The sequence below is a fragment of the Aulonocara stuartgranti genome (genome assembly GCF_965226115.1).
Source record: "Aulonocara stuartgranti genome assembly, chromosome: 3".
NCBI lineage: Eukaryota > Metazoa > Chordata > Actinopteri > Cichliformes > Cichlidae > Aulonocara > Aulonocara stuartgranti.
Genome location: NC_138941.1, coordinates 2,440,451 through 2,467,630, shown reverse-complemented (window position 1 = coordinate 2,467,630; position 27,180 = coordinate 2,440,451). Strand labels below are relative to the sequence as shown.

The 27,180-nt window shown below is 43.5% G+C and overlaps 3 protein-coding genes across 4 annotated transcripts in view; 1 reads left to right on the top strand and 2 right to left on the bottom strand.

The window, feature by feature from the left end:
- LOC309702391 (uncharacterized protein) overlaps positions 1-27,180 on the top strand; it is a 132,638-nt gene that overhangs the window by 23,628 nt on the left and 81,830 nt on the right. The window lies entirely within an intron of this gene.
- LOC309700386 (protein NLRC3-like) overlaps positions 1-27,180 on the bottom strand; it is a 123,193-nt gene that overhangs the window by 77,672 nt on the left and 18,341 nt on the right. The gene's annotated exons all lie outside the window — the stretch shown is intronic.
- LOC309702293 (uncharacterized protein) overlaps positions 12,324-27,180 on the bottom strand; it is a 202,675-nt gene continuing 187,818 nt past the window's right edge. For both annotated transcript variants that reach the window (XM_082526904.1, XM_082526905.1), the window contains exons 8-11: positions 26,989-27,162; positions 20,938-21,111; positions 13,602-13,648; positions 12,324-13,453 (exon numbers count right to left, since the gene is read on the bottom strand). In XM_082526904.1, the coding sequence (XP_082383030.1) occupies positions 12,918-13,453; positions 13,602-13,648; positions 20,938-21,111; positions 26,989-27,162 (931 nt within the window). In that variant the 3' untranslated portion in view covers positions 12,324-12,917. The remainder of the gene's footprint in view (positions 13,454-13,601; positions 13,649-20,937; positions 21,112-26,988; positions 27,163-27,180) is intronic.

Here is a 27,180-nt window from a genome sequence, read left to right as displayed (position 1 = left end):
ATGAGGGGAAATTACAGTGAGAACATGTGGAGGCTGTTAGAGGGAGAAGATAGTGAGTTCAGTGCAGGGCTGTGCAGAGAGGTTTAAAGGGGCGGGTGCTCAAAGTTAAAAAGGGGCACATTGAACCAGGCTGAATAACAACAACACACATTCATCAAGAATCTAATATGGGAAGGGCAGGGCTGTGTTGGTCTGAGACTGTAGACATTAAAAAGTCCACAGGAGAGATGGTAGCTGATTAAACAAGTGTCATGAGATAATAACAAAATGCAAAGATTGGTGACAGCGCTTGGAACCATAAGGCAACAAAAAACTATGTATGTAAAAAAAAAAAAAAAAAAAAAAAATATATATATATATATATATATATATATATATATATATATATATATATATATATATATATATATATATATATATATACACACAGTGGGGCAAAAAAGTATTTAGTCAGCCACCGATTGTGCAAGTTCCCCCACTTAAAATGATGACAGAGGTCAGTAATTTGCACCAGAGGTACACTTCAACTGTGAGAGACAGAATGTGAAAAAAAATCCATGAATCCACATGGTAGGATTTGTAAAGAATTTATCCGTAAATCAGGGTGGAAAATAAGTATTTGGTCACCTCAAACATGGAAAATCTCTGGCTCTCACAGACCTGTAACGTCTTCTGTAAGAAGCTTTTCTGTCCCCCACTCGTTACCTGTATGAATGGCACCTGTTTGAACTCATCATCTGTATAAAAGACACCTGTCCACAGCCTCAAACAGTCAGACTCCAAACTCCGCCATGGCCAAGACCAAAGAGCTCTCGAAGGACACCAGGAAAAGTATTGTAGACCTGCACCAGACTGGGAAGAGTGAATCTACAATAGGCAAGCAGCTTGGTGTGAAGAAATCAACTGTGGGAGCAATCATCAGAAAATGGAAGACATACAAGACCACTGATAATCTCCCACGATCTGGGGCTCCACGCAAGATCTCATCCCGTGGGGTCAAAATGATCATGAGAACGGTGAGCAAAGATCCCAGAACCACACGGGGGGACCTGGTGAATGACCTGCAGAGAGCTGGGACCAAAGTAACAAAGGTCACCATCAGTAACACACTACAACGGCAGGGAATCAAATCCCGCAGTGCCAGACGTGTTCCGCTGCTGAAGCCAGTGCATGTCCAGGCCCGTCTGAAGTTTGCCAGAGAGCACATGGATGATACAGCAGAGGATTGGGAGAATGTCATGTGGTCAGATGAAACCAAAGTAGAACTTTTTGGTATAAACTCAACTCGTCGTGTTTGGAGGACGAAGAATACTGAGTTGCATCCCAAGAACACCATACCTACTGTGAAGCATGGGGGTGGAAACATCATGCTATGGGGCTGTTTTTCTGCCAAGGGGACAGGACCACTGATCCGTGTTAAGGACAGAATGAATGGGGCCATGTATCGTGAGATTTTGAGCCAAAACCTCCTTCCATCAGTGAGAACTTTGAAGATGAAACGAGGCTGGGTCTTCCAACATGACAATGATCCAAAACACACCGCCCGGGCAACAAAGGAGTGGCTCCGTAAGAAGCATTTGAAAGTCCTGGAGTGGCCTAGCCAGTCTCCAGACCTCAACCCCATAGAAAATCTGTGGCGGGAGTTGAAAGTCCGTGTTGCTCGGCGACAGCCCCAAAACATCACTGCTCTCGAGAAGATCTGCATGGAGGAATGGGCCAAAATACCAGCTACTGTGTGTGCAAACCTGGTAAAGACCTATAGTAAACGTTTGACCTCTGTTATTGCCAACAAAGGTTATGTTACAAAGTACTGAGTTGTATTTTTGTTATTGACCAAATACTTATTTTCCACCCTGATTTACGAATAAATTCTTTACAAATCCTACCATGTGGATTCATGGATTTTTTTTTTTTCACATTCTGTCTCTCACAGTTGACGTGTACCTCTGGTGCAAATTACTGACCTCTGTGCAAGTTCCCCCACCTAAAATGATGACAATCGGTGGCTGAATAAATACTTTTTTGCCCCACTGTATATATCAGCAATCAATCAGAAAATCATTGGTTCATATTACAATTAAATATGAACAGGCTCCTTAGATGTAAGCAGTTCAGATCTGATGTCATTTACATTCTTCACACAGCACATTCGTCCAGGCTGACAGGTAAACATAGAATTAATCTCAGGTAACATGACTCATAGTAGAGATCCAGTAAGAAAGATTGCAGGCTCTAATATTATTACCACACAATCCAAGGACACACCAACAGCTCAGATTTGTAGAACTATTTAAACAGAATCAGAATCAGAATGGGTTTATTGCCAGATGTTGAGGTTTACAACATTAGGAAATTGCTGCGGTGCTTCAGTGCAGACAATAAGAATTAATGTGTTATGTAGAAAGAAAGATATGTGCATGAGATATACATGAGAATAAGAATTATGAGTGCTACGTAGAAAGATATATACATGAGTGCAGGTGGTGATCAGTGCCAAACATGAAATGATGCAGTTACACAGCGTAGGGTCATATGTTAGTGGCGGGGACAATCATATGGTTATTGTTCATGTGTCCAACAGCAGAGGGGAAGAAACTGTTCTTATGGCGAGAGGTTCTGGTGCGAATGGACCGGAGCCTCCTGCCTGAGGGGAGCAGGTCAAACAGACTGTGTCCAGGGTGAGAAGGGTCAGCTGAGATCCGGGCTGCACGCCGCAGTGTCCTGGAGGTGTACAGGTCCTGCAGAGATGGGAGTCTGCAGCCAATCACCTTCTCAGCAGAGCGCACAACACGCTGCAGTCTCTGTTTGTCCCTGATAGTGGCTCCAGCGTACCACACGGTGATGGAGGAGGTGAGGATGGACTCGATGATTGCAGTGTAGAATTGCATCATCGTCCGTGTTGACAGGTTGAATTTCGTCAGCTGCCTCAGGAAGTACATCCTCTGCTGGGCTTTCTTAATGACGGAGGTGATGGTGGGCTCCCACTTCAGGTCCTGGGTGATGGTGGTACCCAGGAAGCGGAATGAGTCCACAGAGGTGATGGGGGTGTCAGTCAGGATGATGGGGGGGAGTGGGGCTGTGTGCTTCCTGAAGTCCACAATAATCTCCACTGTCTTCTGGGCATTCAGCACCAGGTTGTTGTGGCTGCACCAAGACACCAGACGTTCAACCTCTCTCCTGTAGGCAGACTCGTCCCCGTCCGAGATGAGCCCAATGACGGTGGTGTCATCTGCGAACTTGATTAGCTTGACAGACTGGTGGGTGGAGGTGCAGCAGTTGGTGTACAGGGAGAAGAGCAGAGGAGAAAGAACACAGCCCTGAGGGGAGCCGGTGCTGATGGTCCGGGAGTCCGAGACATTCTTTCCCAGCCTCACGTGCTGCTTCCTGTCCGTCAGGAAGTCAGTGATCCACCGGCAGATGGGATCAGGCACATTCATCTGGGAAAGCTTGTCTCGGAGATGGTCTGGAAGGATGGTGTTGAAGGCAGAGCTGAAGTCCACAAACAGGATCCTGGCGTAGGTTCCTGGGGAGTCCAGATGCTGCAGGATGAAGTGTAGGGCCATGTTGATGGCGTCGTCTACAGACCTGTTGGCTCTATATGCAAACTGCAGGGGGTCCAGGAGGGGGGCCGTGAGGGTCTTGAGATGGGAGAGAACTAGGCGCTCAAATGACTTCATGACCACAGATGTCAGAGCCACGGGTCTTTAGTCATTTAGTCCAGTGATCCTAGGTTTCTTGGGGACAGGGATTATGGTAGAGGACTTGAAGCAGGCAGGCACATGACATGCCTGCAGTGAGGAGTTGAAGATGCCAGAAAACACTGGGGCCAGCTCGTTTGCACAGTGTCTGAGGGTGGCAGGAGACACACCGTCTGGGCCGGGAGCTTTCCGAGCATTCAGACTCTTAAACTGCTTCCTCACATCTGCTTCATGAATATGAAGAGTTGTGGTCGGAGGAGGTGGTGTGAAATCCTCTTTTGTGTGGGGTGAGGGGGCGGGTGTTGCAGGTGAACAGTTTGAAGGTGGTGATGGCTCTATGGAGGGGGGGGAGGTGGGGGAATGGGTGTCCAAAGTGTCTCTATTGTTGGGGCCGTTGGAGGTGTGAAGGCTGCCTGATGGCTCGTCAAAACGACAGTAGAAGTCGTTAAGGGTGTTGGCCAAGAGCAAGTCGTCAGTGGAGTGGGGGGTTTTAGGCTTGTAGTTTGTAATATTCCTAAAACCTTTCCACACAGAGGCCGAGTCATTCTCTGAGATCTGCTGCTGCATCTTCTCAGAGTGCTGATGTTTGGCAATGTCCACTTCTTTAGTGAACCTGTACTTGGCCTCTCTATAGCAGTCCCTGTCTCCGCTTCTGAACGCCTTACTCTTTTCCAGCCACAGCTTTTTGAGTTTGGGAGTAAACCAGGGTTTGTCATTGTTATAACTCACCCTGGTGCGTGATGGCACAATGCTGTCCTCACAGAAGTGGATATAGGAGGTGACAGTGTCCGTAAACTCGTCCAAGCTGTTAGAAGCAGCCTTCAATGTGTCCCAGTCTGTAGACTCCAAACACGTGCGAAGCTCCTCCACAGCCTCGTTGCTCCACAGTTTTTTAGTCCTCACGACAGGTTTGGAGAGCTTCAGCCTCTGTCTGTACGCGGGGATTAGGTGGATCATGACGTGGTCAGAAAGTCCGAGTGAAGCGCGGGGCACCGCGCGATAGGCCCCGCTGATCGTGCTGTAACAGTGGTCTAATGTCCTCTCCTCTCTGGTCGGGCATTTAATATACTGCTTATATTTTGGAAGCTCATGGCTCAAATGTCTTCTGAATATTCAATTCAGGTTCACAGTGGGGGGGGGGGGGTTTCGTGGAATTTTAAAAATAAAGTCTGCAACACAGAAAGAGCTGTGATCAAGCTATTTATTACTGCGCCAACACACATCAAACATCACAGTTCAGTCATGTCAGCGCTGCCACAGAAGTCGTGCTCCTCCTCCTTTACGCCTTCCAAGGAAGAGGGAGGAAGTTACAAACTGATCCTACCACACTTCACGTGTCTCGCTATGAAACCTAACGCATCAATGGTTGTGCTGTTTTGTGCCCTTGGCCTTATCAGCACCTGTAAAGGGAGTTGTTTTCTCAAACTGCTGAAGTAAGTTCATCTAGTTTTAGCAACTTTCACTGAACAGTAACAGTGTCACAACTAAGCATATGCATAAGCACTTAAACACTTTAAATGAGAATAACAGAACATTTCTATTACAGAGGCTGGAACCTGTCCCAGTAGTAGGTAGAGCACACCTGGACAGGTCACCAGTCTGTCAGAGGACTAACACAGAGACAGACATCAGAGTAACAAATCTATTTAAAATTAATGTAAGTTTGCTGCAGCTGTATGTATGAACATGTGTTTCTGTGCTCACAGTCCACCTCTCAGGAACCTGCAGTTCACTTTTAGTCTACTTTAAACAGACCTCACAAAAGGCTGATGTGGCTGGATCAGTAGTCTGATTTGAGTACGATACCTTTGGCCAGGGATTCATCTGGTGCATCGCTTCACTGCAGTCTTACGTATTTTCCCCACACCTGAATAAAAAAATACTGATATATACAAATAACAGCTTCAGCTGATGCAGCCTGACTCAATCCTAGATGTTCAGCACACAGAGACACAGAGGTGCCGTTTAAAGTTTAGTGTTAACCTGAGTCACTGATCATTTGCAGTATTACAGAGTCTGGCAGTCTTTGCATGATGTCCACGTCACTGTAAGTTTCTAGCTGACTTCACTGCAATTTCAATTTCAATTTCTGCTGTTCACAAACGCTGTCCATCTAATCTGACTGAGCTGGAGCTGTTTTGCAAAGAAGAATGGGCAAAGATTTCAGTCTGTAGATGTGCAAAGCTGGCAGAGACAGACCCTAAAAGACTGGCAGCTGGAACTGCAGCAAAAGGTGGTTCTACAAAGTATTGACTCAGGGGGCTGAATAATTACGCACACCCCACTTTGCAGTTATTTATTTGTAAAAAATGTTTGGAATCATGTATGATTTTGGTTCCACTTCTCACGTGTGCACCACTTTGTGTTGGTCTTTCACCTGGAAGTCCAATAACATTGATTCATGTTTGTGGCTGTAATGTGACAAAATGTGGGAAAGTTCAAGGGGGTCGAATACTTTTGAAAGCCACTGTATATGTAGACACAGGACTACAAGTAGAAGATCAGACATGAAAGTGGAGATAACACAGAAGACCTGCAGCAAAGGTCAGAGGTCAGACTGGGCCCTGGATTCAACAATGAGCCAATGATCATCAAGCAGTGACTAAAGCAGAGCCCTGACGTTCTGACATTCATCACACAGTCAGAACAAATGTCTGCTGATGACTTCATCTCATGAAACGACTGATAGATGTCAGTTCATTGATCAGCTGAGCTGCTGATCTTCATCGTCACAGAAACATTCAGCTTGTTTCAATCAGTAAACAACTCCCACTACTCCCAGTTTGAACTGTTCCCACTCAAAATGCTGTGAGAACAATGATCATTGTAGAACTTCACAAACATCACGTGTTGTTTTCCACATGTAAGATCAGCAAACACACAGAAACTTCCTGTTGCCACACACGGCCTCTAAAATCTCTTCCACGCTTTCTGTCTGAAGTCCACTCTCTGTGTCGGATCCACAGGAAACAACAAGATCTTATTAACATGGTTTTCAATGTGTCTCCTTCCAAAAAGTCCAACCAATGAACAAATGTGTGTATTTGTGGAGGCCGAACAAAAGCATGACACATTTCTCTGTTTCTATAAACTGGAGTCAAACACAAACATGAAGAGTTTCACTGACAGACTCCAAAATGCCCCCACAGTGGATCAAAGGGAAATCCTACAGTGTGGCCAGAGACTCTTAATGGCTCCAACATCAACACATCCACAATGTTGGATCCAGTTCTGCCTCACAGAGTTACTAAGACACACCCTCTGCCAGCATCACAACAGCTCCACCTGCTTCACCTGCCTCCTCAGCATCTGTACACCTGAAGAGAAAAGAAAGGCTCCAACAGCTCAAATCTACAAAGGATTCATGAAGTTTCATCCAACAATAACATGTTTGCCTTCCACAGTGTGCTGTTAGACACCACTGTACCTCTGCCATTTCAAAAAGAGCAGCTTGGGAACATTTTGGCTCCAAACACTTTGTGTTTAAGTTCTTTGTTTTCTTTGTGAAGCCGACAACATCTGGAGCTTTGTGACTCATAGAAACATCATTTTGTTCTTTAGATGACAGCAGATTGGGACTGAATAATCAATCACTATCAAACCAATAAAGACAAACATGCTGATTTTACAGGAACTTTGTTGGAGAAGCTGCAAAGACATGAAACTGGTGGAGATCCCAAACCAGTTGATAGTGCTGGTTATTCCAAATAAAGCTGTTTCCCTTTGAGATGAAATGACTTTGTGTCCTGATATATAATAAAGATGTTGTTGTTTTTGAGCCCCTGTATTAAAAGTAGTTTAAAGTCAGCTTGAGTTTGATGTCTTTATGTCAAAGCTGCTCATGATGTTGAGCTGCTGATGGAATAAAAACAATATAAAAGCATGTAGTCCAGACTTAAATGCAGCCTGTTGTTAGCTGAGGTCCACACACAGTGTTTGACAGTGTAAAGTGTGTGAAAGGGCTGCTGGTGGAGCTCACTAGGATGAGCAGGTGACCACGAGGTGGAGAGCAGCTGGCCTGGCTTTGACCCGGGCCACGCCCCCTTTCTCTCTGCTTTGCTGTCACTTATCTTCACTGCTCTGTCCAATAAAGCTGAAAAAGGCCCCGAATCAAAGAAATCTGCTGCAGCCTCTGAAATGTCTTCTGTTTCCTTCCCGACGGCTTTTTCACCGTCAGCCCATCAGACAGTCCAGCAGCATTTATGATGATGTCATGATGTTGAAGAGGCTGCTACGGTGGCCTCCCATGACCCCCAGCCTCATCACAGCTGAGATGCAGACATTTGAAAACATTCAGCAGACAACTGAATAACAGTCCAACACAACAGTCTGTGTGCAGACACACACTGACCTTTCATAGAGTCAAACACAGCTGGTTGAGTCATTTCTCTGTGAGTCTAAAGTGAATCTAGTATTTGAAAGTCCACTTCCTGTATTTGTTGTTGAAGACTTCTTCAGCTTCTTCTCAAGGACATCAGCTGCTTGTTTGGCAGCAGAGGCAGTTAAGAAGCTTCCTGAAAAACACTGAACAGTGAGTTCACTGTGGCATATGACAGATTCAGCTTTCTGTGTGCAAATGTGTCTGTGTCGACCTTTCAAATGCTGTTGAATCCAAAACATCAGCGGCTCCTCGGCTGCTCGCTTCATGCACTTCTGTCTGTGTGACAGTCCAATGACATCACAGCTGTTTCCAGCCCCAGTGTCTCAGGACTGGACACCTTTAAACATGTCGAGGATCAAACAGCGTCCAGCTAAACACACATGAAACTATCAGAGCTGACAATCATTCCAATAACATCTAATGGTTCATGTATGTAGACACAGGACTACAAGGAAATGGCTCTCAGCATCTGGCTGTGGGAACACATGAGTCCCTGTTTGTGTTCAGATTGTGTGCATGTTTTAGACGTGTGTCACATGTAGAAACACAACAATCCCACAATGACACACAGATGTGTTTGACACAGCTGTGCAGCTGTAAGTTGTTTCTAATGATTCATTGAAGCTCTTCTAACATTCTGGAGACGATCAGTACATGAATCTGTTCAACACGACAACAATTTGACTTCAGTGTGAACGTTTGCATTAAATAACCTTCTTCATCCAGCTGACAGCATCTTCATCCTATGATGTGAACAGTTCCTCCTGTTGATGACAAACCTCTGACAGGATCTGCTTGAGGAGCTTTTTCATGTGCAGCTCTCTGAGCTCAGGGCTGAGCTGCTGTTTCATCTTTAAGAGCTGCTGCCTCCTCGCCGGACTTGTTCTCCTCTTCTTCTCCTAATGACACCATTTCTGCTTCATATTAAATTCAATAAAGATGCTGACATGTATCTGTAGCAACAACATCATTGAATCTAGAACAACTGGAGCCAAACCAGTGGCTCTGCTGGGATCACTGGTGAGCCAACACTTCCTTGTTGATGCAGATTTCAGGGCTTCCTTTTGCTCCTCCGTTATAACTGTTCTCTCTTCTCAACACATGATGACACAAAGGAATCAGCAGTGACAAAGATGATGCTGAAGAGAAGCACACACTTCACACATATAACAGAGCAGTGCAGTTACACACACCTCTGCTCGACATCAGGCCTCAAACAAAGACACAAAACACTAACTTGACTCTAAACAGAAGAAACGAGCAGCTGTTTCTGTTCTGTGCTTATTTATATTTGACACACATGCTTCTCTTTGTGCAAACACACATCGCACTATAAGGGTAACCTCGCACACAATGATTGGACAGCACAGTGATGATGCTGGGAGATCCTATACGCAGCAACACAGAAACACTGAGAACTTTAAACAATGATGGAAAGTGTTATAAATGACTTGTTGGCCTCTGATCTGTCACAAACAGCTGAAACGTGTCTCTCATGAGTCACATGAAGGTTTTTGACAGAAAGGACAAAAAGTAGCTGCAGTCAGTTTGTGTCATTTTTATATTTATTCATCTGGGAGAAAAATCTGAGGGACATTAAAATGTGTTTTCAACAGAGACAAGAACATGAATATAACAGAACAGGTAAATGAACATGTTTCAAGTAAACAGCTGGACTGATCAGGTCCAAACACAGAGTGATAAACTTGTCAAACAGCTGTCATATCTTTATATAGAAGCTCTTTATAAATGCTGCTCACTGCAGTCTGTTTACTAATAATGTCAAAGTGTTAGAAACACAGAAACATCAGAATGGTCTTTGTTCACAGAAACCTGTCTGGGATCCTTTGTTGTTCTTTTGATGCAGAGTTACATTATAAATATAAAGAGTTATTTCAGAGTCTCATCAGTTTTCCTGCATGTCTTTATTTAACACATCAGCAGGGCTGAAGCTCTCATGTTAAACACACACTGATCTATGGACACGTTCATGTGTTTCTAACAGAACCAGGCTGTTACCAGCCTGCACTAACATTATGTCACACACACTGAATGTAACAGTGACAGTTTACATCATCACACAATCAGCTGTGATTGTTTCACTGTCATCAAACGAGTCAACAGGAAGTAGAATCAATAGAAACCAATCATTTACTGACAGCATGTCTGATGGAAATAAGTGCAGATTATGTATGAAGTCTAACTGCACACAGTAACTGTGTTACAATAAGGACTTAACAGCGCCCTCTGCTGGAGTGTTTCAGTACTGTGTTAACTAGAATACACCACCTCCTCCTCACACCACCTGCTACAGCTCTACTCTTCTATGACTACAGTCATCCACAGCACTGATGTGAGGTCACATGGTTCATATGTAAGGAGCACAGCTGACCTCAGGTCAGTTTAATGACTGTGAGCAGCAGCTGTGTTATTGTCACTGTGACAGGGAGACACTCTCAGACACAGCGCTCATGTCAGCTTGTTCTCATGCAGGAGGATCAGGAGCTCCATGTTTGTCTTTCTGTTTGAATCATGATGTGTTTGTGCCATCAGAGTCTGTCATGAGTACTCAGGGTTTCACAGCAGCTCTTCTGGATGCTGACGAGGACTCCAACCTCATGTTTCACCTCTCTGAGCTTCTGATGTCTGTGAACACTCGTGTTTCTTCTCTGGGCTCATCTGGACAAAAACACCTTTCTGTGTTTGGCTGCAGCCTCATTCTGACTGACAGGAAGTGTGTTATCCATGAGCTGCACTTCTGTGAGGAAGTTTCCTGCTGTGTTTCCTGTCTGTGGACAAACACGAGTGTTCCAGCTGAGGACTTGGTTCCTTCCACCTGTCCATACAGGACATCACGCTGTCTGCAGCTCTGTAAATGCAGCTCCAGGTCCTTCCACGTGCTGCTCTGTATTTGTGCAGTTTGTAGTGTGTCCTGGGAAACGTAGCACACATGGTGTTCTTCTGCTGTTTCCTCCTTTCACTGAGTGTGAAACACTGACGCTGTGCTGTTGTTCACAGAGGGGAGCTGATTCTAGCTGCAGCTGGACTCTGTCATCTAACTGAATGTGTTGGTGCTGATCACGGGGCTCTGAGGGGGGAGCAGCAGGAGGACTCTGGATGCTGACGTCAGTGTATCTGTGGAAGCTCCCACAGCGTGTCTGTCATTCAATATTGTGCTGTATATTGTATCTATGCAAAGATGAACAGACTGTGTGTTCACTGGTCTCTGTGCTGCAGCTCTGATGTCATCATCACTCCCTCCTCCACCCTCAGCAGTCCCAGCATGCTGCTGTGGTGCACCCCACCCTCACTCTACACCTGAGCCACAGACCACACCCTCCACCTCAATATACACCACAGTTTTCTCTGCTGTGGAAATGAGATCAGGAGGAAATCATCATTATTATTATTTAATAAACGCTCACATTAATGTGGGCTTATTTGTTTCATATTAGAAACATTAGTTGAGTGTTTTTAGTATAAAATGGTCAAAGTCCCTCTTTTTGCTCCTCCCCTCACCTGTGGATGGGCGGTGCTGTTACCGTGGTGACAGCTTGGATGTGTTTCAGTCCTGCCTGGTTATCACTGCAGGAATCTTTCACATTTATTACAGGTAATAACTCTGATTTTTCTGTGTATTATGAACCAAATGTATCCTGATACACACAGAGATGGATGAGCAGAGGTTGTTTTTGCAGTTTATGTAGTTACTATGGACTTAATGCACACATATTATTAAAATTAGGGCTATAACAGTTGTATTGATGTATAGCAACTTGAAATGCTCCCACAAATGGCTCCACAGCATGTAAAAATATAACAAAAGCTCTGGCGGACTTGGTTCTGTGGTCAGTCTTAAAGGGTGAAGTTAAACTCTGTAATCTTCACTGTGTCACAGAGTTCAGTGAGTCCCGTTATTCACAGTATCAATCAGATCATCAGAGAACAGCTGATCAGCAATCAGTGGTGCCAACAGCGCCTCCTGTGGTGAGAGGATGCAATAATGCAATGTAGCATTTTTCCACTCAACACTTGCAGTCATGGAAACTGTCTGTTGGATCTGTGTGACGTTGCTTTCTTGGTTAGAGTTCCTCACAAATGTCCAGATGATTCTTCTAATGAGGCGTCGACCATGTTTGCAGCTCTTTGGAAGAAAACGTCGCCCTTTGCCATCCTTACTTTTCTTTGACTTCTTCAAATGCAGCTGAACTCCAGCTGGTATTTTCTTGGACTTTGCAGCTGTTTCTGGTCATCAGTTCATTCCTGCAAACCTCTGAAGCTGAACAACAATGATGCTGCATTGCTGGCTGATCCCAAAAGGTTGATTCTGTTCATCTGGACGTTTTCAGAAACGTTTGCTCACTGATCAGGTGACTTCTTCAGTCTCAGCTGACTGCAGCTTTACAAGCTTACAAACAGCACATTTGCACAATGACTGAAAGCAGCAGCACCTGATATATATGATACTAATATAATACATATACATATATAATCCATACTAATGATGAAGGAACTGAGCTCACAGTCCATTGTTCATTCAGTGAACTACTCAGTTTATTTTGGGCCTCAGAAATGCTCACTCTGTTTGTACATCACTGTCAGCAATAGACTCATTCTGCTGTGTGGACAGGAACACATGTGACATCACTTCCTGTTTGTTTGTGACTGAAGAGGAAGAAGTTTACAAGGAATCATTTAGAAGAGTTTCAAACATCAACTGATTGAATCCATGAATCTGAAAACGTGTTTGTGAGTGAAAGAGACAGACATGTACAGACTGAACTATCTGTTCAACAGTCAGAGTGTTTCTGTAACAGGAGACACTCTTTACACTCCACTCAGCACAGGGACACTGAGGCACCAGGAGACCAGAGAAACAGAAACCCAGGATAAAGAGTTTGAGTGAATGTGGTGCTGAAGGTGTGGAGGTGGATCAGAGTGTCAGAGGAGACTCTGTAGAAGGACAGAGTGCCAGCAGGACAGTCCACATACACTGCTGCTCTGTTAGAGACAGAGGAGGAGGAGGAGGAGATGGATGTGTAGCTGTTATTGTGACAGACAGAACGAGGACCATCATCAGTGCAGTACAGACTCCAGGACTGATCATTGTATCCAAACCAACAGTCATCACTGCCTCCTTTCCTTCTGATGCTTCTGTAACTCACTGATATACAAACGTTTCCTCTCCACTCGACCTCCCAGTAACAGCGACCAGTCAGACCATTTCTACACAGCAGCTGAGGATAAACATCAAATCTGTCTGGATGATCAGGATATGACTGATCCTCCTCCACACGTGTCACCTTCCTGTTGTTGTCAGACAGTTGGAGCTTTGTGTTCACTGTGTTTGTGTCGATTGTGAGTTGACAGGAATCTGATGGAGAGAACAAACACAATCCAGCTGCAGTTATTGATCCATCATCTGTTCATTGATTGACACTTTGATGATGACTCCTGACATGATGAAGATGGTTGAATGTGTGCTGCTTTGTTTTCATGAATCCCATTAAAAACACACTTACACTTCCTCAGACCTGGTCTCAACCATCGGACTCCAGCAGGCTCCACCCTGAAAGGAGGAGGGGGGTCAGAGCAGCACAGTCAGCATGCACACATGGACATTACATGGCTCTCACACACACACTGTTACACACTGAGCTCAAAGCTCGGCTCCACTGTTTTATTCAAAGAAATCTACATTTATTTATCAGCACATTTAAAAACAGCTTGAGCCAAAGTGCTTGATAATGTATGACACTTTACAGTGTTGTGGGCGGAGCTGAATTAACCCACCAATCAGGGTGGGATATGGATCTCAGGGGACACCAGCCGGGCTTGATGCAAGCAGGGAAACATTTCTCAATGAGTCAAAGTTCCAGCAGCGTTGCCCTGGAGTGTTTCTTTCTTTCCTGTGCCTGGCTGGCTTCCTCCTTTCTATTGGGCAAACGCCGACATTCGCCCCAGCGCGCTGCGTTCACAACACTTCAAAAAAAGTTGTTTTTTTAAGTTGCTGCCCAGCGGGACGTTATACGTATATAGATTTATACACACGTCAGTGGGATTTAAAGTTATTTTTCCACAGAGAGAGATCTCATATTAACTCTCACAGTGATGCGTAGGCGGCGGGATAAAAGAAAAGTCATGAACTCAATGCAGCCCAATTTAGTCTGCAGTCACATAGCGACACCTGTTCATCGGCAACAACAGTCCCCGGTAACCCGGACTAATTATAGGGTCGCACCGTAATTTGTGGCTCCATGTTTTTATTTGCATCACTGCGTTTGCATTGCAGCAAACATGAACATTACATATATTTCAATATAATGTAAAAGCAGTCAAAACAACTAACATCAGAAACAGCTGATGTTATTTGTTATATGTCACGGTGTCATTTCCGCTTCTTTCTCCTGTAACAACAGCCCGGCGCCGTGAGCAGTCGCCTTTTTTGCGCTCGCTATCCCTGCACTTTCTACCATCTGCAAACGCCACGGTGTTCGTGTCGTCATGAAAGACATGAACATCGAGCGTAAAAACAAAGGAGACTGCTACCGGCTTTTTATCTGCCGATCGCCGTGCTACGGTTGCAAGAAAAAGAAGCAGAAATGACGTTCTCTACGCGTTGAGACGTTCCCCGTCCGTCGGCTAAACGCTTGATTGAAACTTCAATGCGACAGTGACACCAAGTAGAATTATAAATGTCACATAGCCCCAAACATGTCTTTTTCAAAGCCTGCGGTGAAGAGAAAGGTTGGTGATGAGCACCGACAATTTCAGGAAAAGTGGGAAATGCAATATTTCTTTGTTGAGCACAGGGGCACCCCGACCTGTCTTATTTGCACAGAGAAAGTTGCGCTGCACAAGGAATACAATTTGAAACGTCATTACACAACTAGACATGCTGAGCTGGATGCAAAATACCAGGGAGACGAGAGAGCGAACCGGGTTGCCAGTCTTAAAACAGATCTACTGAGGCAGCAAGATTTCTCCAAGAAAGCAACCAAAGAGAATAATGCAGCAGTCGGAGCCACGTGGTTAGTGAGATGATTGCTAAAGCAGGGAAGCCATTCACAGAAGGTGCATTTGTCTAAAAGTGCATATTGCAGGCTGCAAATATAGTCTGTCCGGGAAAGAAAGGTCAGTTTAGCAACATCAGCCTTTCTGCCAACACCGCAGCAGATCGCATTTCTGACCTGTCAAGTGACATTTATGACCAACTGTGTGAGAAAGCCAAATGTTTCAGTGTATACTCAGTCGCTCTTGATGAGACCACAGACATCACCGACACTGCCCAGCTCCCAATGTATGTCCGTGGTGTTGATGACAGTTTTGAAGTGATGGAGGAGCTGCTCACAGTAATTCCAATGCATGGCCAGACCACCGCTCAGCAGATATTTACAAGCTGTGTGATGCCATTGAGAATGTTGGTTTGCCATGGAAGAGGTTTGTTGGAATAACAACAGATGGAGCGCCATCAATGACAGGGAGGAAACATGGACTGGTGGCACAAAACAAACTGGAAGAGGAAGGCGTGGAGGAGGCCATTGCTCTGCACTGCATCATCCATCAGCAGGTCCTTTGCAGCAAATGCCTGAAGTTTGACAATGTGATGTCTATTGTTGTGAAATGCATCAACCAAATCAGATCCAGGGGCTTAAAGCACCGAAGGTTCTGTGCTTTTTTAGAGGAAATGGAGTCAGAATATGGGGATGTGCTCGACTTCACTGAGGTACGTTGGCTCAGCAGGGGAAATGTATTAAAGAGACTTTTTGAGTTGAGAGCAGAAGTGAAGCCTTCATGGAGAAGGATGGAGTTAGTGTTCCTGTGCTAACTGATCCCAAATGGCTCATGGACTCAGCTTTTCTTGTTGATATGACACATGAGCTTAATGTACTGAACAAGACGTTACAAGGCCAGGGGCAACTTGTCAGTGCTGCCTATGACAACGTGAGAGCATTCTCCACAAAACTGGCGCTCTGGAAAGCTCAGCTCTCTCAGACAAACCTTTGCCATTTCCCAGCATGCAAGGCACTCGTGGATGCAGGCACACCATTCAGTGCTGACGAGTATGTTGATGTCATTTTGAGGCTACAGGAGGAATTTGATCACAGATTTGCTGACTTCAAGACACACAGAGCCACCTTTCACATTTTTGCAGACCCCTTCTCCTTTGATGTGCAAGATGCCCCTTCTGTGCTTCAAATGGAGCTCATTGAGCTGCAGTGCAACTCTGAACTCAAAGCAAAGTTCAGGGAGGTGAGTGGAAAAGCAGACAAGCTTGGACAATTTTTGAGAGAATTGAGCCCTAGTTTCCCTCGGCTTTCCCGAATGTTCAAGCGGACCATGTGCCTTTTTGGTAGCACATACTTGTGCCAAAAGCTCTTCTCCACTTTGAACTTCAATAAGTCCAAGTACAGGTCCAGACTTACGGATGATCATCTTCAAGACGTACTGAGGGTCGCAACTGCTTCCTCCCTCAGGCCAAATCTGGCTCGGCTATGCGAGAGGAAACGCTGCCAGGTCTCTAGCAGCAAGGAGTAGGCAAGAGAAGCCATGTTCAGAAGAACAGTTCATTTTCTACAGTGTTCCATTCATGTTCAGAAGAAGGTTATAGAACTGTTAATACAGACATTTCAATCTAAATACACCAGATATAGAAGACTGAAAGAAAAACACAAGTTCACTGACTAAAAATATCTTATTATTATTTTATTTATGTTTTACAGATTGATTTATTTTCTTATTAATTCTTAATTTGTTTATTTATTTTTCGTATTTTGTGTTAAAAAATAAAAATAAAGAGATTTGAGAAGATTGGAATTTTTTAACCATGCCTTTCTTGTGGAAAACCTAATGCGGCCCAGCCTCACCCAGACTCTGCCTGCAGCGGCCCCCAGCTAAATTGAGTTTGAGACCCCTGTCCTACACCATAAATCAGTAAGAGAGGGTACGACCTCTCTCATGGCCCCAAGTGGTGTGTGCATGCCAGAGCACTCTGGAAGGCACACAGAGTCTTTACAGACTACTCAGGATCAAACCTCTATCATTATGCAATCGATTATAAAACTCTAAGCATATATGAGTAAATATTTCTAAGCATAAATGACAATCAACAATATAAACCTTACAGCTGGTTTTAATAACAGAATTCATTTGTTTCTCAAATGAGAAAGAGCTATCGAGAAACACTCCTAAATCTTTAGTTCTGAACTTTTTTTTATAGGGCTGCACGATTTTGCATAAAATGAGAATCACGACTTTTTTGCTTAAATTGAGATCACGATTCTCTCACGATTTTCTTTTTCAGTATAAATATTTATTGCACTTATTAACTGCACATCAACTTCGTAACAGTTGAGACTGAATATAAAAACAATAAATAAACATAAAAACAACAAATGTCTCACATTTTGTTGTTGCAGCAAAATGTTGTCCTGCTTGAAATTCCGTCTCCACCGTTGCTCGACGCTGCGTGTACAGAGCAGGTAGTGCAACAATAGAAAAATAGTTGCGGGACGGCATTGTGTAGCGTTTGTCTAGGGTGTTGATCATTTTCCTAAATCCCTCGTTTTGCACAGTGTTGATGGGAGCCATATCTTTGGTCAGGTGATAAGTGATAGCCTCCGTAATGTCTTTGTGCCTGCGGGAGTTCGACGTGTATAGGGAAGCGCTGTATAAGGTTCCCGTTATTGATGTTTGGGTGGTTGACCGGGATGGATTTTCTCCTGTCACTTTCTCGTCATCCCTGACGTGCTCTCCGTTGTTGTTTCCCTGCTAATTTTAGCATCACACGGCACAGCTTCTGTATCACGTGGTATAAGGCTCCGCCCTTGTCATTTGTTGAGCAGGAAGAGTGAGCGCTTGTTTTCATGCAGATTACGTCCCGGATCAAAATGCGGTACAATCTTTGTCGTCTTTTTTTTTTTTTTTAATTGTTGTCATTTGGAAATGAGATCGCACATAAGTATGAATTGAGATCGCGATTTTCCAACAATTAACCGTGCAGCCCTACTACTAAGGATCAAACCTCTATCATTATGCAATCGATTATAAAACTCTAAGCATATATGAGTAAATATTTCTAAGCATAAATGACAATCAACAATATAAACCTTACAGCTGGTTTTAATAACAGAATTCATTTGTTTCTCAAATGAGAAAGAGCTATCGAGAAACACTCCTAAATCTTTAGTTCTTAACTTTTCCAGTGGGCCAAGGTCAACATTATCTGCTAATGCTAAATAGGCTGCCGTTATTAACTAATGCTAATTTGATGTGAATTAGCATTATGCAATAATGCTAACACTTACTTTTTAACAATGTGAGTAGCTAATGCTTACACTATTTCCCTTAACTTTATAACAATGTGAACAGCTAACGCTAACACTCTTTTCCCCTAGCATTACAACAATCTGAGCTGCTAATGCTAAGTAGGCTGCTATTAGCACCTACGTCTAATTTAAGGCAAATACACATTAGAACCTAATGCTCATATCGTTTTCCTTTGCTTTATAACAATGTGAGCAGCTACTTCTAAATAGCATTAGCTAATAACAGCAGTCTAATTTAATGCAAGTTAGCCTCATTTGCATTATAACGATGTGAGGAGTTAATGCCAAATATGCTGGGGGTGAATAATTATTACCAGCTAATGCTAATATCGTTTTCTCTTCCCTTTTAACAATGTGAGCAGCTAGTGCTAGGTAGGCTGTTATTAACTAATGCTAATTTATCCGCTAATGCTAACAATGTTTTTTCTTCCATTATAACAATGTGATGTGTGTTACTGTTAATAACTATTGCTAATTTGATGCGAGTTAGCATTACCCGATAATGCTAACACTTTTCCCTTCCTTTTTAATAATGTGAGCAGCTAGTGCTAAGTAGGCTGATGTTAGTAGCTAATGCTAATTTGATGTGAATTAGCATTGTATTAATGAGGAGTTAATGTTAAGTAGATTGCCATTAGTCGCTAATGCTAATTTTAGGTAAATAGAAATTGGCAGCTAATGCTAATACCATATTTTCTTGCCTTATAACAATGTGACCAGCTAATGCTAAGCAGGTGCCGTTATTAGCTAATACTAATTTGAGGTAAATTAGCATTGTCCGCTTATGCTAACAATGTTTTTTCTTCCTTTTTAACAATACACCATTAGTGGCTAATTCTAATTTTAGATGAAAAAGCATTAACAGCTAATGCTCATGCTGTTTGCTTTGCAAGAATGACAGCAGCTAATGATACGAAGTCTACCGTTATTAACTAATGCTAATTTGATGTGAATTAGCATTATCCGATAATGGTAACTCTTTTCCCCTGCATTATAACGATGTCAGGAGTTAATGCTAAGTAGGCTGCCATTTGGGGCAAACTCTAGAGGTGAATAATTAGTAGCAGCTAATGCTAATACAGTTTTCTCTTTCCCTATAAAAACTTGAGCAGCTAATGCTAATTTGATGTGAATTAACATTATATTAGTGAGTAGTTAATGGTAAGTAGGCTGCCCTTATTAACTAATACTACGTTGACGCGAATTAGCATTATGCGCTACTGCTAATACTGTTTTCCCTTACTTTTTAACAATGTGAGCGGCTAATTCTAAGTACGCTGTTATAAATAGGTAACGCTAATTTAATATGAGTAAGCATTATCCAATAATGCTAACACTGTTTTTTCTTACTTATTAAAAATGATAGTAGCTAATACTATTACTGCTTTTAGCGGCTTATTCTAAGTAGGGGTGAATAATTATTAGCAGCTAATGCTAATACCGTTTTCTCTTTTCTTATAACAATATGAGCAGCTAATGCTAATTTGATGTAAATTAGCATTATATTAGTGAGGAGTTAATGCTAAGTAGGCTGCCATTAGCAGCTAAAGGTAATTTGAGGTGAATAAGCACTAGTAGCTAATGCTAATAACCTTTTCTCTTGTGTTATAATGATGTGACATTAATGCTAAATAGGCTGCCATGAGTGACTCTTTTCCCTTGCATTATAACGATGTGAACGGTTTATGCTAAGTAGGCTCCCATTAGCAGCTAAAGCTAATTTGAGGTGAATACGCACTAGTAGCTAATGCTAATACCCTTTTCTCTTGTGTTATAATGATGTGAGACGTTAATATTGTTCTCAAACTACAGAATGAGAATGAAATATTGATTCTAACAGGGTCCCATAAACAGTATTAGCTTAGCAGCATTAGCTTTCAGAGTTTCCATCATGGTCACACAAATCCTTAGCAGAGCAAAGTGGCCTACTTAGCAATAGCTGCTCAAGTTGTAGAAAGGGAAAACAGTATTAGCATTAGCTGCTAAATGTGCACTTGAGAACAAATCTATTGTGAATTCAGCTGTGAATGTAGAGTTTGTCATTATTTAAGCTTCCATTTCCAAATGTTAGCTGCTCCTGTCTGGCTCTTTGTCACAGACACAGACTGAAATGACTCACAGCCTTGTTTCATCCTTCTGTCAGTGTCACTGACTGTCACTGTGACTGTGGACATACAGCATGGGAAACGCACACATGGCTGACCTCTTATTAGGTACACAGTGGCCACTATCTCAGGTATAGTACACCTGTGACCTAATAAAGTGTATCTAAAGTTACAAAATGTTGTCTCTGTCCAAATATTTATGGACCTAACTGTAGGTCTACTTTTAATGAAACTCTCAACATGACTTCTCAGTTATCATTAATGTCCCTGCAAACAGACTCCTTGGAGACCCCTACACAAATATCCATGTACTATCCAGCTACACTAGTGTGTCTGTCCCTGAAAATATTCCTGCATGTGTGATTGTTCATGTCTCATCTGGAAATGTTTCCAGCTCTTCCTCCTCTATCAGACATTCTTCATACCTGAGAGTGTCAAGTCTCCAGCCTGGATCCTTCAGTCCAGCCGACAGCAGCTTCATTCCTGAGTCACCTGGATGATTGTAGCTCAGGTCCAGCTCTCTCAGATGGGAGGGGTTGGAGCTCAGAGCTGAGGCCAGAGAAGTACAGCCTTCCTCTGTGATCAGACAGCCTGACAGACTGCAGACACACAAAACAACAATCCGTCTGTTATCCATCTCTATGGCAGCATAACTAAGGGATGGTTCAGGGTCACCTGATCCAGCTCTAACTATAAGCTTTATCAAAAAGGAAAGTTTGAAGCTGATCTTCAAAGTAGAGAGGGTGTCTGTCTCCTGAACTCAAACTGGGAGCTGCTGCCACACCCAGTCCAACATAGCCAGGCTTTCTTTGCTGCTTTGACAAAACCTCAAATCCCAGTCAGAGATGGTGAGCATCATCACAGTGATGATCATTTCTCTGTAACCCAGGCTTTCTGCTTCAGGATCTGTGCACGCTCACAGAACAAGGAGACCTTTAAACATCATTTCACTAACTGGATGGACTGAGCTCAGCCTACAGATGAACTGGTGCCAGAGATCATAAAGAACATCAAACAGTCAAATTCAACACTTTAATGGAAATATGAGATTAATGCTGCAGACAATCATGAAGCTGCTGAATTCATGAACATCAAGAATGCAGCGAGTGGTAAAATAAAGATTTGACCTCAGTGTGCTCAGTGTTCCTGTCTATTCCTAACATATTCCTAACATGATAGCTGCACTTTAGAGCTCTAAAACTGGAACTGACACATGTTTAAACTCTACATGTTACTCAGTACATTCAGTTCTGACACTCGCCCACAGTCCAACAAAGGAAACATGGAGATCACATCAGTTTGACACAAAAGTCTAATTATTGCAAGTTAACCAGTTATTGATTAACACCAACAATTATTTTATCACACACTAACACAGTTTTTAAAATCATGATTAATTTGAAAATGCGTGCTCACTGGCTCTGAATATAAAAATCCAAAAAGTAGGGCTGCTATGATTTGTCGAATATTAAAATCGTAGACGACTAATTAATTAGTTGACGTGTCGTTCGAAGCTTTGTAAGATCCTGAAAGACACAGGAATAAGTAGTAGGATTCAAGAGTGTAATAACGGACTGAAACAGAAGATGGCAGCACTGCATGTACAAGGATGCCAGCTGTAGTTAAACCCCGAAGAAGAAGAATCTGTGTCAGGTATGGGTGGTTTTTAATAATTGATTCATTGATTAAAATCGATTCTGGCTTGGATAACGTCATATCGATTCATTAAAATCCTGAATCGATTTTTTTATATAAATGTATTTTGCCCAAAATTCCAGAATCAGTGAGATGTGACTTTCTCACTCGACGGCACGGACACGGTCGGGGCTGAAAGCTGACAGCTCGCTGATGCTGATGTTTCGGCGGGTCCGCGCTTTGTGTTTACGCCGATTCTAAAGCTGTTAGTTTGATCTCCCTCCAAACAATATTGACCGAACCAGCAGCAAAAGAAGATCCAAACTACGCTTCACATAAACATCGTCATGGACTCACTCTGACTTTTGCTGTTTTTCATGCATCTCTCTCTCTCTCTCTCTCAACAACAGTTTCCCATCTATCCCTGAAATCTGTTTTCTGCATTATTCGCTTGCTTGTTACTCACAAGTTTTTTCCTTTTACTTCTGAAAAGAAAACCTAATTTCTGCCGTTCAATAGGAAAATCACCTTCATGTGTTTCTGTGTTTATCTTCAGCTATTTTGACACAAAGGCATCTGCTGTGATGTTCACACCTTTGATAAAGTCTGGCATGTGTCAGCTTCCTTTTTATAGATACAAAAATATGTAAATGTACTGATCTGAATTATAGTAATCTGACTATAAGTATCTGACTGAGGCAAAATTTCCCCGATTCAAATCCAATTGAATCAAATCATGGATCGAATCGATTCAGGACCTTGTGAATCAGAATCGAATCGATTCTAGAAATCAGTGACGATACCCAGCCCTAGTGTCATTGTAGCTTGGACCAAATTGATGGGCTACATGAGGCCGTATGAAAAGGAAAAGAAAAAAACAAAAACGCTTGGACATAATGGACATATAGCATAATGGACAGGTTTTTGTCAGGGCGCTCACACAAATCCAAAGCAGGAGATGAAGCATCGCTGAATATGTTTCCAAACCAACCTTTTTTCAAGCTAAAGACTAGAAAATATGGTGAAGCAAATCTTCCCTTTGGCTTCACCTGCACAAGTGCCGAGGTAGGTCTGCCTGCAGAATTGGTTTTCCCTGCGTTGGGAGCAGCGCTGGGCTGTTTAAATCACGGACAAACAGGATCCCACATTCTTGATTTTTAGTTCACAAACACTAATGACTAACTACTCCTGACATTTTGGAGGTGTTAGCTCTTTACAGTAAAGTTACAGTGGGATACAAATAATATCAGGCTGATCCTGCCACGATTTGTTCCCCTGGTTCAAAGGAGTATGGGCCTTGAATCCACGGTCAGGGGATACAGAGCAGAGTTAATTTTAGGGAGATCAGCTTTTAAGTGAAATGATAAGACAGGTCCATTTCACTATAGATGCCCTCCAGAGCAAGATTAGCGAGACTCTGCAGGAACTGAAAACACTTCTACCCTCTCCTATCATAGAAGAGGTTCACAAGGTTGTGCACAAGGCTCAGTGGGCCCAACACTCTGAAGGAAAAGAAAATTCCACACTTTGTTAACAAAAATCTTTACTTCCCAGTCAGAACCTACACAACTCAGAGAAAAACACACACCTGAAGACAGTCAGGAAAAATGGCTGAAGAACTTTTCAGACCGGAATCTCAATGAAACTGAAAAGGACTCAATTTTGCTATTTCTCCGCAACAGTTGCCCATAGTGGACCTCATCACAGCCACAGAATCCGCCATACGGATTAATAAATTATCACAGACAGAAGCAGAGCAAATCAGGATGAAAGTCTCAGCCACCCTCTCCAGTGTCAAAGTCCCTCCGTCTAACCTCACAATACAAGAAAAAAAGGCCGTCGCTTCCCTGAGCAAAGACCACAACATCCCTATATTACCAGCTGATAAGGGAAGGTTCACCATGGTCCTTAACACAACGGATTACCACACAAAGATCACTACTCTCCTCGGTGACAACAATACTTACGAAGCCTTAAAGCGAGACCCCACAAGCAGCTACAAAAAGAAAGTTATAGCTTGTGTGGCACCCTGAGTATTTTGAGCATTAAGAACAAGTCTCAGATGTGTTCCTTATGTGTTCGTGCCCACCCCTCATCATCTTTATTTTGCTATTTGTTGTGACAATAGTTTGCATCATAACACAGAGCGAAAAGCTCAGTTGCTCCCACCTGATGTGATGTTAGGGCGATATTTAGTTTCGCCAGTAGGTGGCAGTGGCGGCTCAGACAAACGGGTACCTGGCAAAATAATTCTTCACAAAAGTAACGCAGGCCAGTTATTACAATGGAAGCCGCCAGTAACACTGAATTGTTTTGCTGTGTTTCAGGTGAGAGCAATATACGAGAACTACATACATTTATGTAAAGTTGATGCTTATTTAACATGTTTGGAGTGTAATTCTTGTTTATATGGTGTTTAATGTGAGCAAATAAGGGAGTTGTTTCACGTTATCTGTGGGTAATGCTAGTAACATTTGTGCGCTAGCTAAGTCATGTTAGCCTCCTGCATTAATCTCTGTAACCGTGTTGTCCCATCAGTAAGGTGAAAGGAAACTGTTAGCTGGTTTCAGTTAAAGTTATAGGAAATAGACCAGCCAGTACATGTTATGTTGTCTATTGTTACTGGTCATTTTCTCTGTGTGTTAAGGGCTGATTAATACATGGCCATTACATGTATGACACAAAAGTAACGCAGGCCAGTTATTACAATGGAAGCCGCCAGTAACACTGAATTGTTTTGCTGTGTTTCAGCGCAATAAATCTTCATGTGCACCTGAATGAACCCTGTCGTCCTTCAGTGTGTAACACTTGCCTCCAAGAACTTGAAAAGCACAAAATCATCGATCATCCTGCAACTTCGTCTATACCCAGGGGATGCCATAACCTGGATTTATGGACTTCCTAACATCTAAAATCCAGTTCTGAGATCCTCCCCAGACACCTTAACGCCCACTCACATCCTGGGCCATCTGACCTCAGGAAATCACATGATAGGGTGGGTCCAGGTTTCACAATGAGCTGAAACCCTGGCTGAGTGTGACCCACACCCATTTTCACACCTTGGCTCATGTGATTAGGTAGAGGATCATCAGGGGTCCTTTGTCCCTCTTTGGGGGGAAACTCCCACTGGGTTTAAATCTGGGACTCCCCACCATTTGACCTTAAAACTGAATGAATGAATGAAAGCTTTATTTGTCACAAGCAGGTTGCCCTGCAGCGAAATGGGAACCGCCCCCCCCCCCGACCTTACACACATAACACGGGGTTACAAGTCGGAGATCGGTAGCGTTACAGAAAAACACTGAAATGTACACAACAACAAGAAGGTACAAGAGGAAAAAAAGAGACCTCCACTCATGCTGTGCTTCCATGGTAGGACAGCACGAGAACAGGAAACAAAAAAAACTCCTCTGCACAAAAAGCACATGAATGTCCACAGCACAACATTGTGAAGACATGACAAGCCACAGGGTTGGGTAGGGGATGAGGAGTAACCCCAGGCAACACAGCAGCCATCCTGTAACGGCGCCGTCTTTAAAAAAACAGCACGGGCCCAGACCCGCTTCGTGTTCCCAGGGGGCAACAAGCATCGAAGGCGTTGGAAAGAGAGGGGGGATGAGTGAGTGCTTATCAGTGTAAGTGTATGTGTGTGCGTGTCCATAGTTCAGCTGAGACAGTGTCCTTCGGCCTATCAGGCTAAGTAAACAGTCCTCCAGCCAATCCAGGTGGCCTTGCATGGGATGGGAAGAATAGCCATAACACGGTCGTTATCAGGGAGTGATTGTTCAGCTCCAGCCTTGGGCCTGCAGCTGGCGCCGTGATGGGGGTCCGCAATTTTGATGTTGATTTTGTAAATTTCCACGCGAGCAGCCCAGGAGAATTTTCAGGCTGCTCTTTAACACTCCGATGCTGGTCTCTCAATCTCCCGTTGGAGAGCCGCCAGCCTCCCCATGATGGTATCAAACTTCTGTTCCATGGTGTTATCATTCTTTTGATTCTGAGATCTCACAGCTGCAGTGATCCGTTCCGCGATGCCTTCCAACTGTCGCTCAAGGGTCTCATTCTGAGCAGGCCCCTCTCTGATGTATCCCATCATACGCTCAATGGTGTTATTTTGAGCCTTCATAGCAGCTGTAAGCGTCTCCAAGGTGTTAACCATATTACGTTCGTTGTGAGAGGTCGCGCCTCGTCCCATCGCTTCGATTCCAGCGGGCAGCCTTGGGGGGGGGGGGGGGGGGGTTTGAACAGCTGGTTCCGCTCTCTTATTTCTCCGATAAACCAGGGCTAAGCCAACTCCGATCAGCAAGAACCCTGTTATCACGGTTCCGAATAGATAGATATCTTCAGCGTCCTCGATCGACAGTCCCGCCAGGCACATGACCCTCCAGTTCTGCCACCCATCCATCGTGTATCCGGCAGGGAAAGTCCCTCCAGGGCACTCAGGCTCTCCCGAGCCCAGACTTCTCGTTGAGAAAAGGGTGTCAATTCAGAGACCAGTTGATCAAATCCATAATTCTCTTTTAGGTTTTAGAGAACGACAGTGAGAGACTGTTCAAGGGAAAGTAATACACACGAGACAAGACAAGGACACAGAGGCTAAGCAGGGAAGATAAAGGTGAGGAGGAGAGGAGAAATGTGCGACCGCCTTCGCTGAGAGCCAAGAGCCAAGAAGCTTCTATGATGAGAGGTGAAACGTCTTCAAGTAACTTAAAGATGTCCAGACGCTTTTCTTTCCAAGCTCCTTAGACTATGATGACCTGGATGACTGAGAACCTTCACAGACATATTTCAACAATATAAAGTTTTTAAGTGATCATCAGCAGAAAGGTTTTAAATCGGACCTTAGAGTTTCCAGTGTACAGTTGGGACTCTTTACTCCAACAGACAGAAGCTTCACTCCTGAGTCCTGCAGGTCACAGTTACTTAGGTCCAGCTGTCTCAGACTAGAGGACTGGGAGCTTAGAACTGAGGACAGATCTTCATAGCCTTTCTCTGAGAGGTTACAGTGACTCAGTCTGAAAAATAACAGATAA